Source organism: Nicotiana tomentosiformis, chromosome 9 (assembly GCF_000390325.3).
Source record: "Nicotiana tomentosiformis chromosome 9, ASM39032v3, whole genome shotgun sequence".
Lineage (NCBI taxonomy): Eukaryota > Viridiplantae > Streptophyta > Magnoliopsida > Solanales > Solanaceae > Nicotiana > Nicotiana tomentosiformis.
The window spans coordinates 38,627,621-38,640,769 of NC_090820.1; the positions used below are offsets into that span (position 1 = coordinate 38,627,621).

Sequence of the window (13,149 nt, forward strand, 5' to 3'; positions counted from 1 at the left end):
TACGGTATTTGCCCGGCTTCTATTTTAGCTTGTATCCATAAAGCTTTGTGGTCCCTACCTAAATGCCTAGATAAACCCCCCCGTCCCACCACTTTTGGTGTGCACAAATCGTTGCTTACATATTTCACATGTAGCACGTTGATTGACTTTATCATGTTTAAAAAATTTCCATACAAGTGATGTTTTGGGACGTTCACCCTTAGGCTTACCCCTTACAGGAGGTACAGGGGGTAAAGCTCCAGATCGAGATTGACTCTGAGTTGGAGCTTGTGTTGCGGGACTAGTGGGTGTTTCATCTAATTCTTCTTCCTCATTTTCTTCATCCTCATTTTCTTCGTCCTCAATAAAAATATCCTTGCCAAATTGTCTTTGTAAAGTTTCATGATCTAGTTGTTCTCCGAAATTAATATTATAACATGCGGGGGTTGGGAAAATGAAGTTTCATCAACATGAGTCATTTCATCTATATGTTTTCTAATTATAGGAGAAGGGCTAGGATTAGGACTAGGATTAGGATTACTACTACTTTCACCTTTACTACTTTTTTTACTAATTTTTTTAAATATGCCAAATACATTTTTAGGTGCCATAATTTAAATACGAAATTAAATTTAAAAAGTTAACACAAAAATTAAAAACACAAATGAAATACGAAAATAGAACACGTAAAGTAAACACAAAAATTAAGCACTAAAATAATGCGCAAAAAATATATATTAAAATTAGGAGATGAAACGAGTGCACCGTGATTAAATATTGAAACTTGAAGAAATTGCCCAAACTATTGCTCCAAATACTTGATAAATTAATTTGAAACTTGAAAGTTACTCCAAATATTTATCCAAATACTTAAAACTTATCACTTGATTGCGAGAAAATTGAGAGAATAATATAGATAGAATGAAAGGGATTTGAGAGAGAATAATTTATCTTTGTGGGAAGAAATGAAGAAGGATTGGGGTATTTATAGTAGAAAATAGGGCCAAAGTATAATTTAATAAATTTAGGGATTATATTAAAAGTTTGGGGGTATGGGAGGTGTTTTGGTAGGAGTGGGGGCCAAATATGGCTGTTTTTGGCCGTTGGGAACGGCTATTTTTGCAATTATCGCCGTTGCCCAACGACTATAATTATATAAAAAAAAAGGGACGCGGGACGGGACGGGACGAGACGGGACGGGACAGACAAAAAGGGACACGGGACGAGACGGAACAGGCGGGACGGGACGAGACAGACGGGACGGGACGAGACGAAATGGGACGGGATAAACGGGACGAAATGACCATCCCGTCCCATCCCGTGTCCCGTTTAACATGGGACCATCCCATTTAAAATTAAGTAGGACGGGACAGTATAGGACGCGGGACGAGACCGGGACGGGACGTCCCGTCCCGTTGGACAGCCATACTCCATAGCCATTGAATATTCAAGTTCCAGATCAAACTTAATTATATATATCCCCAAAGAGCCGGTTTTTACGTTTTTTTTCGTCTCCTTTTTAATAGTTCGCGAATGACAAGAATCAACCACATAGGGTAAAATGTCTAAACAAATCAATCAATTTATTAGTGATAATATAGGTGCACAATTCATTCAAGAAAAGCTTGATGCTTAATTATATGCTTCTTAAAAATATTGTCGATTAATTATATCGCAATATCTGCTAAATGAGAATACACACATCGGCTCGATATTTTTACAAACACCGACCCTTACTCAATAAGGCAGAGAGGATTAATTTCACATATCTACTTTATCTACTATAATAGTGCTAAAGTTACAAAATTATTTTTGTCACATTAACTAAATTGAACTTACCTAATCTACATCGCAGGAAAATTACAAAATTACTTTTGTCACATTAAGATAATCAGTAAATTGTTCAAAAAATACAAATACTGATTGGTTTATGGTACGCTGCTCGCCACGCTAGCGCTTTACCACTGTAAAAGATATCCCATCATGCAAGAATTTCGACTTCCCATATGTTAAACAAAGGGCAACTAAGAATATTTAAGTAAAACAAAAAGATAAGAAAAAATAACTACAATATAGAAAGGGGTAGGATTTTTGTTTTTCTGTAGAAGTGAACGACTTCTATACGGTAATCGAATTTTTTTCTTGTATTAAAAAGTTTTTAATCATCTCTTATTAAAAATTTGAGTAGAATTTTAATTTTTGACGTAATCCAGAATGGAAAAGCCCTGATATGGCGACAGACGTGTCATAACCCAATATCATAAATTTCTGAGCAATTGACACATAGTTCAATTAAGTTAACATGATAAAAAATACTTTTGACTTTTATATATTATTATAGTGCCGAATAAGGTTCAATTACTTTAGTGTGATAAGAAATAGTTTTGTAAATCTATAATTATGATAGTGTAAAGTTTAGCGAAATTAATCAAAAAGTTAAGCTAAATCCACTTTATTAGAGAATAGCCGTATTAATTTGTTTAAAGCAAGTTGCATTAGCTAGCTAGATTATGGCATGATTGTGTTTATTGTAAACAGTCGTGGAATTTATTAACTTATCCAACGCTGGCATAGCTACAATATCAAATTATATAGCATGACAACATTATTTATAAATAGATACAATAGATTTTAGCAAGGAGAGAACAAACACAAGGTATATACATACACATATAATTCAAATTAAAAGGCGACTTTTAATCGCAATATGGATGCGCTTCTAGCAAGAAAGTAAAACGAGAAAGAATTGAAAGATTCAGTCTTTAGAAGCATAAGTCATTTCAGCAAAGACTTTGTGATGATCATTGATTAGTGAAGTTTATCTTTGAGGAATCCATTGCTAAATTCACTTAAAAAGGAACTCCAAAAGAAAGAAATCATGAGCAAGTCAATGCAAGTGTTGAAAAACAATTAAAGCTTTGAATATTAGAATCATTTGAATATTAGAATCAAAGAAAGTTAATAATATTGAAGTATTAGATAGCTTTTGAACCCCACCTCAAGATAATATATTCTAATTGCTTCGGAGCCCTTAATACTGCTATCTTCTTTTAGTTTATTGAAGGGTCATTTGTCAGTTTGGCTCCACCTTAATGTTGTTTATTCATTCAAAAAATTCTAACAGTGCTTCTTGTCATTTCAATTTTACTTCTTTTTTTGGTGGGTAGAAATGGTTCCCCCTTATTTTGCCTTATCATAATTACTTTACTTTCTTTAATGCACTAATATAACTAATCATTAAGGTACATGCAAATAACAAGGTTTATCATAAGTTGATAGAGTTTGCGCTGAAGAAAATAACAACCACTAGTTACTCAATAAAGTACCAGAGTTGGTTGCTCTAGCGATAAGCACTATCCACTTCCAACAAAGAGGTTGTGAGTTCGAGTCACCCCAGGAACAAGGTGAGGAATTCTTGGAGGGAGGGAGTCGAGAGTCTATCGGAAACAGCCTCTCTAGAGGTAAGGTCTGCGTACACACTACCCTCCCCAAACTCTACTAGTAGGATTATAGTTGGTTGTTGCTGTGATTATACTAGTAGTTGCTCAATAAATGTTTGGGATTGTATGGTTGGCTTGCAAGTGGAAAATATAATGATGCACTTAACTAAGATAACAATAGTAAAATATACTATTGAAAATGCCAATGTTTTGATGAGTTAATTAAGTAGACATAAATGTTGTTACTCGCAGCCGCGCCACTGATCACTAGATTATCTTCATTCAAGTTTAAAGAATCCAAAACATAAACTTAGAACAATAGAGATCTAACTTCTAATTTCTGTACTAATAATCCTAAGCAGTGATCCTGTCGTCGAAAAATTACATTGTATAAATAAGTTAAATTTTTATTTTTGATGTATATATATACTATATGCTGACTCTGCTTAAATCATTCTCATGCTTACTTGTTTATATTTTGATTTCCCTTAATGAAAATTCTAATTCCGCCACTGCTTATAAATATTCTATAATATGCAAATTTACAACAATAATAAGTCTGGTATGATAAAATATAGTCTCTTAATTTCCATCAAGATGGAAAAAATTACTTCCGTCATTTATGGTCAACTTTATGGGCAAAAGTTGCTTTCCTCGCAATAATTCTAACTTTTAGCTAGCGTTTGGCCATAGATTCCCAAATTTGTTTTGAAAAATCTGTTTTGGGTGAAATTTGGCTTGAAGATGAAAATGTGTTTGGACATACGTTTTTAAAACATATTTCCCAAATTTATTTTGAAAAAACATGTGTATTATTAGGGATTTGGCTCAAAACCAGCTATTGAGCTGGTTTTGAGATTTGAGATTTTGCCAAAATATAGGCAAAATCTATGGCCAAACATGTGTTTGTCAAATAAAACCCAAGTTTATTTTGACAAAATCTATGGCCAAACAGGTCCTTAGTCATTCTAACCCGTCAATCAATACCTAGATATTATCACAAAATTTTAATACCCAAAATAATAACATTATTCACTTACCCTATTTTACAATGCTTTTACACCTAATCAACACTGAAAATGGACCATTGAACTATTGCCAAAACGAAAATATTTTTCATAAAATAATATTTTCCTCCGCACATTTTCTTCTTCAAATCACTCTCTGTGTAGAACTAAGGATATTCGTAACAACAGATCAAGTTTATCATTTTCTTCAATTTTCCTGCTGCCTCTCAGTAATTAGGAGTTGATCATTTCCCTTCATGCCGATAATACCTTAATTAACACACCATGAGAAGAAAAAGAAGAAAAAAGTAGCCTATAAACTAAAAAACTATAGAAATTTTGAAGAAAAAGTTTTTTTGTTCATTCTTTGAATTTTTCCTTGCAATTTATCTAGTTTAACATATATTTACATATCCACACTCCACTAAATCCATAACTATTTCACAATTAACCACACTAACAGTGGACTCTTCGTAGGAGCGAAGATATCATGTGAATTGCCTGATGGGCTTTAATCCGATTGTACAGATGAGTTAGATTTAGACCTACAAGACAGAAGTTGAAAATTGCGAGTATGAATTTTAAAATTCAGTCCTTCAGGTTTGAAGTTACACTTGGTTTGAAGTTTGAATAGTTTGTACCTTCAGGCTTAAGTTTGAAAACTTCCCGCCCATAGGTTTAAAGTTGGGAAATGGACAAGCCTAACTTCAAAACTAAATGTCTAAAGTTGGCAAAGGTAAATACAAATTCCAATACGTTTATTCGGTAAGAATATGTATAATGCAAGTATAGAAGTGATGAGCCAAAATATAACGACTCGGCCGATCGTTTTGTGTATTCGAGCCTCATTCTCCTATTTGATGCTTTCTATATATTCGTTTGTTATTTGTGACTTGCTGGGTGATTGGTTTGGATTCAGAAAAGTTTGAGAGTGATCTGAGATACTTAGTCCCATTTTGGAAGCTTAAGTTATAAGAGATGACCAAGGTTTGACTTTTGAGTAGACGACCTCAGATTGGTAGTTTGGTGATTTTAATAGGGTTGTATGGTAATTTTGGACTTAGACATTGTATTGGTGGGAAAAAGGCATCGCACGTGGACTACTATCAAAGTGACATAGCATGACACGTGGACTATCAACATAGTGACAGGTGGCACTTCTAATTAGACGCATTAAAGAATTCAAGAAGGCACGAGAGAAATACCCCCAGAGTTTCTCTGGGAAAGGAACCGACTCTGATAGCTGGAGAAGAAGAAATATGAGCGGAATAGATAAAGACCATTAAAGAGGGAAGATGCACGAATTTGTTATAAATAAGGAAGGGAAATCAACATTAATCGCAGTTACGGAAAATCATCAATCATAAGTGCTTCCATTACAATTATATATGGTAACGGGTAATCAAGGTAATTAATGTCATTAACAAGCCCGAATTAATTAAGGGAACCATTATAATTGTTTACTCCTATATAAGGGCCTAGTCCTTATTTGTAATGATATCTATTTTTTATTGAATATATGCAATTATTATTTAATTTATTCATAAGGTTCTAACTGCAATTCTAGGAGAGATTATCAATCTACTTCGAATTTTTTTCCCTTGTTAGTGGTTTCCATTATTTGTCTTGTTCTTCAAATTATTGAGAAAGTGAAGTAAATTTTGGTTATAAGTAACCCAATTTCTTTTTGATATTGACTTTGACCGAGAAATCTATTTTTGGGTTAAACATATTGGTTCCGTTACCGAAAATCTGATAATCTGTTCACTTTCCAAACTTTATTTTTAACGACCAAATATGTCAACCGCTAACGAGAACAACTAGCTGAATCAACAAGGTGGAACTCCACCACATCACACACTCACGGGAACTCCTCAACAATCCCGTGAAAGTTCACCTGAAAGGTCTGCTTCGCGCATTGATGGTCAACATGGAGTTGACCAAACCGTTGATCAGGATACTCTGAAGTAGTTGATTGCAGAACATGTGAACAATGCACTGCAGGCTTTTGTTAGAGGATTACCCAACGCAGCACAAACTCCACCACCAAATAATACAACAACTTTGGAGAATCCGTGTTCGGGACTTGATAACTCTAGAAGTGGAGAAATGCCCAATGAATCTTGCGATGGAGGATCAGGTACACTAAATAATTCTAATTTATAAAGTTTAGTGCTAACTTTGCAGAAATAGCTGAAGGAGCAAAATGAGCGTATAGAGCAAATACTTGGCGTACCTCCCATGATCAAAGGTATGGATATTGACAAGTATTCACAACAACCCTGGAAGCCAAGTGCAATACCTTTGCCAATTCCCAAAAAGTTTAAAATGCTTGGTATTCCCAAATATGACGGGACGTCTGACCCCGAGATCACGTAACCACCTTCACTACCTTCGTGAAAGACAATGATTTAACCAAGCAGGAGATTGAATCGGTTTTGGCTAAAAAAATTTGGCAAAACTCTCACAAAATGAGCGTTAACATGGTATTCTCTCTTACCTGAAAATTCCATTGATTCTTTTGATGAGCTTGCAGATTCATTTATAAAGGCATATTCGGGGGCTCAAATAGTTGAAAAAAGGATGGAAGATATCTTCAAAGTTAAACAAGGGAGTATAGAATTGCTCAGAGAATTCGTAGATAGATTCCAACGAGAGAGGATGATGCTGTCGCGAGTACCTGATAACTGGGCGGCTTGGCGTTCGCGAGCAACTTGAACGAGAAAAGTTCGGAATCCATGAGGAGGTTAAAAGAAAGTTTGCGAGAATTTCCTTCAACAACTTGGAACGATGTATACAATCGATACAATATGAAACTGCGGATAGAAGAAGATACGGTTGCTCAGTCAAGGGTTGACGAAAGAACATGTTCGAGACGCTCGAAATCAGAGAGAAGGTCCGGTAAACACAAGTACGAACCTTACATGGGACCTGCAGGGCGAGATTCTCGATCTAAATAAGAGAATGCACGATTTGATTCAAGATCAAGGCAAAAAGAAGCGAGTTCTTCATCTAGGTTAAAAAAGGAGCGAGATGCCCGAAGCAATAATTCCAGTACTCAAGCAACAATAGGAGATTATAGCTTTAATATTAGCACCTCTGAATTGGTGGTTGTTCTAAGAGGGATGGGAGAAAAGGTGCGATGGCCGAAAGAGATAAGATCAGATCCAAACAAAAGGAACCCAGATTTCTGGTGCGAGTTCCCCAATGACCATGGCCATAGAACATCAGATTGCAGGCTTTTGAAAGGGACAATTGAACATTTACTAAAGCAAGGTTATCTTACTGATATGTTCAGTGAGAAAAGGAGACAATCATAGATGAAAAACAGACAAGAACCCCCAAAGCCTCCATCATCAAAGAGAACAGTCAACGTCATAACCGGAGGAGATGAGGTCAATGGAGTAACATACAAAGACGCGAAAAAGACATCAAAAGTTATTGTCACTCACGGAAAGCGAGTTCGCCAAATCTTGGATGGTGACAATATAACATTTGACGATAAAGATGTGGACGATGAAGATGATTCCACACAATGATGCACTGGTAATATCTTTACTTATACATGATACTAATATAAAACGAGTTTTGATTGACCCAGGTAGCTCAATAAATATCATTTTACTGAGGGTAGTAAATGAAATGCAAGCTAGTGATAAGGTCATACCAAAGGCACAATCTATGTATGGATTTGATAATTCAAGCGTTGTTACGAAAGGAGAAGTTGTACTGGCCACATTTGCAGAAGGAGTCATCAAAGATACAAAGTTTCAGGTAATATATGCGGATTTGACCTATAATATAATCTTGGGAAGACCATGGATTCATGATATGGATGTTGTCCCGTTCACATTGCATCAAGTTATCAAATTCCCTTCATAGTGGAGAATCCGACAAATCCGCGGAGATCAACAAGCTTTACTAAGTATTAATTCAGTGGTGATTTCAAACACAACAGCCAACGACACATATATGAAATAGCAATTAAAGAATTCAGTTGAGGACACTTTTGTTAATACCTTAACTAAAAACACACAAGGGCAGACTGATGACGATTCAAGAGCCAGAGGAAAATGAGAACATTAAAACAACCACAAAGGAGCTCGAGGCTGTAATATTATATGTCCACTGGCTAGATAGAAAAGTTTACATTGGAGAAAATTTGAGCCCAGAAATGAAAGGTAAGTTAAATAAATTTTTACGTGCTAATGTAGATTGCTTTGCTTGGTCGCATTCAGATATGACATGTATACCACCAGAGGTGATGACTCATAAGCTAAATGAGGATCCATTACACCCACCTGTCAAGCAGAAGAAAAGGAAGCAAGAGGCTTTCAAAAATTAAGTAATCAAGGATGAGGTACAAAAACTTTTGTAAATCGGTTCAATACGAGAGGTAAAGTACTCTGACTAGTTAGCTAATACTGTTGTGGTTCCAAAAAAAGAATGGGAAATGGCGAGTCTGTGTTGATTATAGTGATTTAAATAAATTTTGTCCTAAAGATTCATTTCCTTTGCCACACATAGATCAACTAATTGATTCTACCGTAGGTCATGAGCTTTTAAGTATTTTAGATACATATTCTGGTTATAACCAGATAAAAATAGACCCTGTGGATGAGGAGAAAACTTTGTTTATCACAGACAAGGGGACTTATTGCTATAAAGTCATGCCATTTGGTTTGAAAAATACTGGAGCCACATATCAGAGATTGGTGACCAAAATATTTCAAGAGCATTTGGGAAAAACTCTGGAACTATACATAGACGATATGTTGGACAAGTCAACACAGACGGGGGATCATTTTCAGCATTTGTCTGAGATCTTTGAGATTCTCCACAAGTACAACATGAAGTTAAATCAGGAAAAGTACGCTTTTGGCGTGGCTTCAGGTAAGTTTTTAGGTTTTCTTGTTTCTAATAGGGGTATTGAAGTAAGTCCTGGACATATCAAAGCTATTGAGAAAATACCAGATATACTCATGAGCAAGAAAGAAGTGCAAAGATTAACATGCAGAATAGCAGCTCTGGGAAGGTTTATATCAAAGTAATCGAAAAAATGCTTTAAATTCTTCTCAGTATTGAAAAAACAAAATCAGTTTGAGTGGACTGACGAGTGTCAACAAGCTCTAAAGGACTTAAAGATGTATCTATCAAATCGACCTCTATTAGCAAAACCAAAAGACAGAGAGAGGTTTCTCATTTACCTCGCTGTATCAGAAGTAGCGGTAAGCGCAATATTGGTACGTGAAGATAAAGGTAAACAATCTCTAATTTATTATGTTAGTAAGTCTTTACTAGATGCTGAGACACCGTATCCTCACCTAGAAAAACATGATTTAGTTTTAAATATGGCATCAAGAAAGTTACGACCTTACTTTCAGTGTCATCCTATTTATGTTATAACTGCTTTCCCACTAAGGAATATATTGTATAAACAAGAACTATCAGGTAGGTTAGCTAAATGGGCAATAGAACTCAGTGAATATGATATTATATATCAGCCTAGAGCCGCTATAAAATCTCAGGTGTTAGTAGATTTTGTAGCATATTTTGGTCCGAACCTTGTTCCTGAAGCAGAATAAGAGCTACAAATATTTACCGAAGCTAATCCGGGGACTTGGTCCTTATTTACTGACAGTTCTTCAAATGTTAAAAGAGTAAGTTTAAGGATTGTTTTAATTCCACCTCCGGGAGAAGTCATAAGACATGCAACTAAATGTTACCCAATTACTAACAATGAGGCAAAGTATGAAGCTGTGATTGCAGGCTTGGAACTCGCACAAGAGCTTGGTATTGAACAAATTGTGATCAAAAGTGACTCGCAGCTGGTAGTCAATCAAATGCAGGGGACTTACGTGGCAAGAGACACGAATGCGGCAATACCTCAAAAATGTATGATAATTACTTAGACAACTTCAGACATGGAAGGCTGTGCAAATACCCAGGGACGAAAATGCAGAAGCAAATGTGTTGGCAAATCTCGCGTCTGTCACTGATGCAACAAATGCAAAAATGTTGTTGTGGTACATTTGTTTCATTTAGCACTAGACCAAACCAAGAGTGAGGTAAATTTCAATAATTTACCTTCGGATTGGAGAAACGAATTGTGAACTTTTTGCAGTATAGTATTTTGCCCGAGGATAAAAAGAAAACCCAATTGTTACGGTTGAAAGCTGCTCAATATTGCTTAATTCGCGGAAATTTATATTGCAAAATATTTAGTAGACCTTTAGCACGATGCCTTGGACCATCCCAAACGGAATATGTAATGAGAGAAGTACACGAGGGGCATTATGAAAATCATGACGGGGGAAGATTGTTGGTAAAGACATTAATAAGGGCATGCTATTATTGTCCAAAAATAGAAGAAGTAGAAAACTTCGTCGCAGGGTGCGATAAATGCCAACGACATGCCAATAATATGCATCGACCGTCGGAACTATTACATTCAGTCATATCACCATGGCCCTTCATGAAATGAGGGATGGACATCATAGGGACTTTGCCTCAAGCTAAGGGAAAGGTATGATTCTTGCTAATTCTAACGGATTATTTTTCAAAATGGGTAGAAGTAGGTGCCTCCTTTAAACAGGTGCGAGAAAAGGAAGTTATGGATTTCATTTGGAGAAACATTATATGTTGATTTGGAGTCACAAAGGAGATCATCTGTGACAATGGCTCACATTCATAGGTGCAAAAGGCACCTATTTTTTTCAAAGCTGGTAGATTAAACGAATCACTTCTGCACATTACCACCTAGTGGCTAACGGGCAAGCTGAGTCGACAAATAAGGTTATCATCAGCAACTTTAAAAAGCGATTGGAAGAATCAAAAGACAAATGGCTAGAAGTACTACCAGGTGTGCTATGGGCTTACGGAACAACATCAAAAACTAGTACGGACGAGACCCCATTTTCACTTGTGTGCGGAACAGAAGCTTTAATTCCATTACAGATAGGTGAACCAAGCACGAGGTATACACATACTACTGAAGCAATAAATGAGGAAGAATTACGAGTAAATTTGGATTTGACAGAAGAAAGGAGGGAAGCAGCATTAATTCGGATGGTTGCTCAAAAGCAGATGATTGAACAATACTCTAATAGGAAGGCCAACTTGAGGTACTTCAAGATTTGGGACTTCGTCTTCAAAAAGGTATTCTGGTCAACAAAAATGGCAAACGTAGGAAAGTTGAGTCCAAATTGGGAAAGCCCATATACGGTTAGAGACATTGTTGGAAAATGAGCATACTAGTTGGAAACCATGGATGGAAAGGTGTTACCATCACATTAGAATGTAGTCCATTTGAAGAAGTATTACTTCTAAAAGAGGTTAATACCCAAGATCATGTATCATGCAAGTTTGATTTTATTTTGTTCATTTGAATTTTACTAACCATTTTAGATGATAGGCAAAAATCTGGCCCCTAGCAGATGATGATGTTAGGCCCGAAAGACACGCGGAATACTAAATTATTTTCGGTCTAGATTACAACATTTCTGTTGGAAAAAGGGTTATGCAGTCATCATCTAAAAGATTATCTCCGAGTCCCGTATGTATTTCCCTTTTCAAAAAAAGGACCAAAAGTAAGTAGTTGATCCAGTGTTTAAGATTTTATGATTCAATGCTCTAACACTAGGCAGAATATGCATATAGATGGATACACAAGGAAAGAAGATGTATACCAATAGCATGTTCAGCATGATTCAAAACCTTGAAGAAACCCTTAAAGAAATTTTTTTCAAAGGCATTCAAACTCGCAAAAAGGATGCATGATATTACTACGAGCTTCTACATTAAGGCCATAAATTTAGTCACAGAAGGATATACCAGAATTTGTAAACCTTCTACAATGAAAGCATTTATGAAAATGTTGTACAAACTTACTTATTTGAAAGTTCAAAAAATAAAACTTCCTCAAATTACTTCGTATTTCATATCTACTTCATATTTCATATCTTTGCACCAATATGAAGATGAGACGTCATCTTTATCAGTTTTGTTAATATAAAATGGCCCTATTTTATAAAAACCCGTGTATATTAAAGTCACGATTTACTAAAGCATTTGATATGCAAGTATAAGCTCAAAATATCAAAGAGCAGAAAGCATAATATGCAGCAAAAAAAATATTTATATCATCACCCCAAAAATAGGGGCAGAAAATCTTCCACAAATTATCCAAAACACATGAGAATTCCAACAAAAACAAAAAACAAACAATTTCAACAAAAAAGACAACATGGGAAGAACTGGGGAGCATCATCCACAGGAGAAGAAGGATTAACTTGAGAATAAGGGGGTTGAACATCGGCTTCACCAGGAGTAAGTCCATCACCATCACCCTTGGAACTTTCGTCCTTGGGTGTTGAGAAGGTTTGACGCTGCTGAGTCTGCTCAATCGTCTATTTGGCCTTTTGCCTTTGCAATTTCAGCATTTAGGTCAAAACCCTTATGGCTAGCTTCAGTTAAAGTCTCGAAGCGAGTGTTCAATAAAGACCAGCTAACATCAAGTGTTGACTTGTCTTCAAGGGCTTCGTAATCCTTCTCCCACCGCTTGATCACAGTTTTCAACTTTTCTTTTTCTATTTCTGAGGCTTCATAAGCTTCCTTCAAAGGAGTAAGAGAACTCTCAAGGAACTGAGCCTTGTCTGTAGAGGTGCGAAGGTTTTCTTGAGCCTGTGTAAGCATCTATACCAGATCACCCACGTACACCTCTT

General features: G+C 35.9%; 1 protein-coding gene across 1 annotated transcript; it reads left to right on the forward strand.

Annotated features, from left to right (window-relative positions):
- The first annotated feature begins 8,068 nt into the window (after positions 1-8,068).
- On the forward strand, positions 8,069-11,674 carry LOC138898624 (uncharacterized). The gene is made up of 5 exons (XM_070184703.1): positions 8,069-8,200; positions 9,025-9,319; positions 9,506-9,685; positions 10,196-10,321; positions 11,190-11,674. The coding sequence occupies exons 1-5, from the start codon at positions 8,069-8,071 to the stop codon at positions 11,672-11,674; spliced, it is 1,218 nt and encodes a 405-aa protein (XP_070040804.1).
- Positions 11,675-13,149: the final 1,475 nt, after the last annotated feature.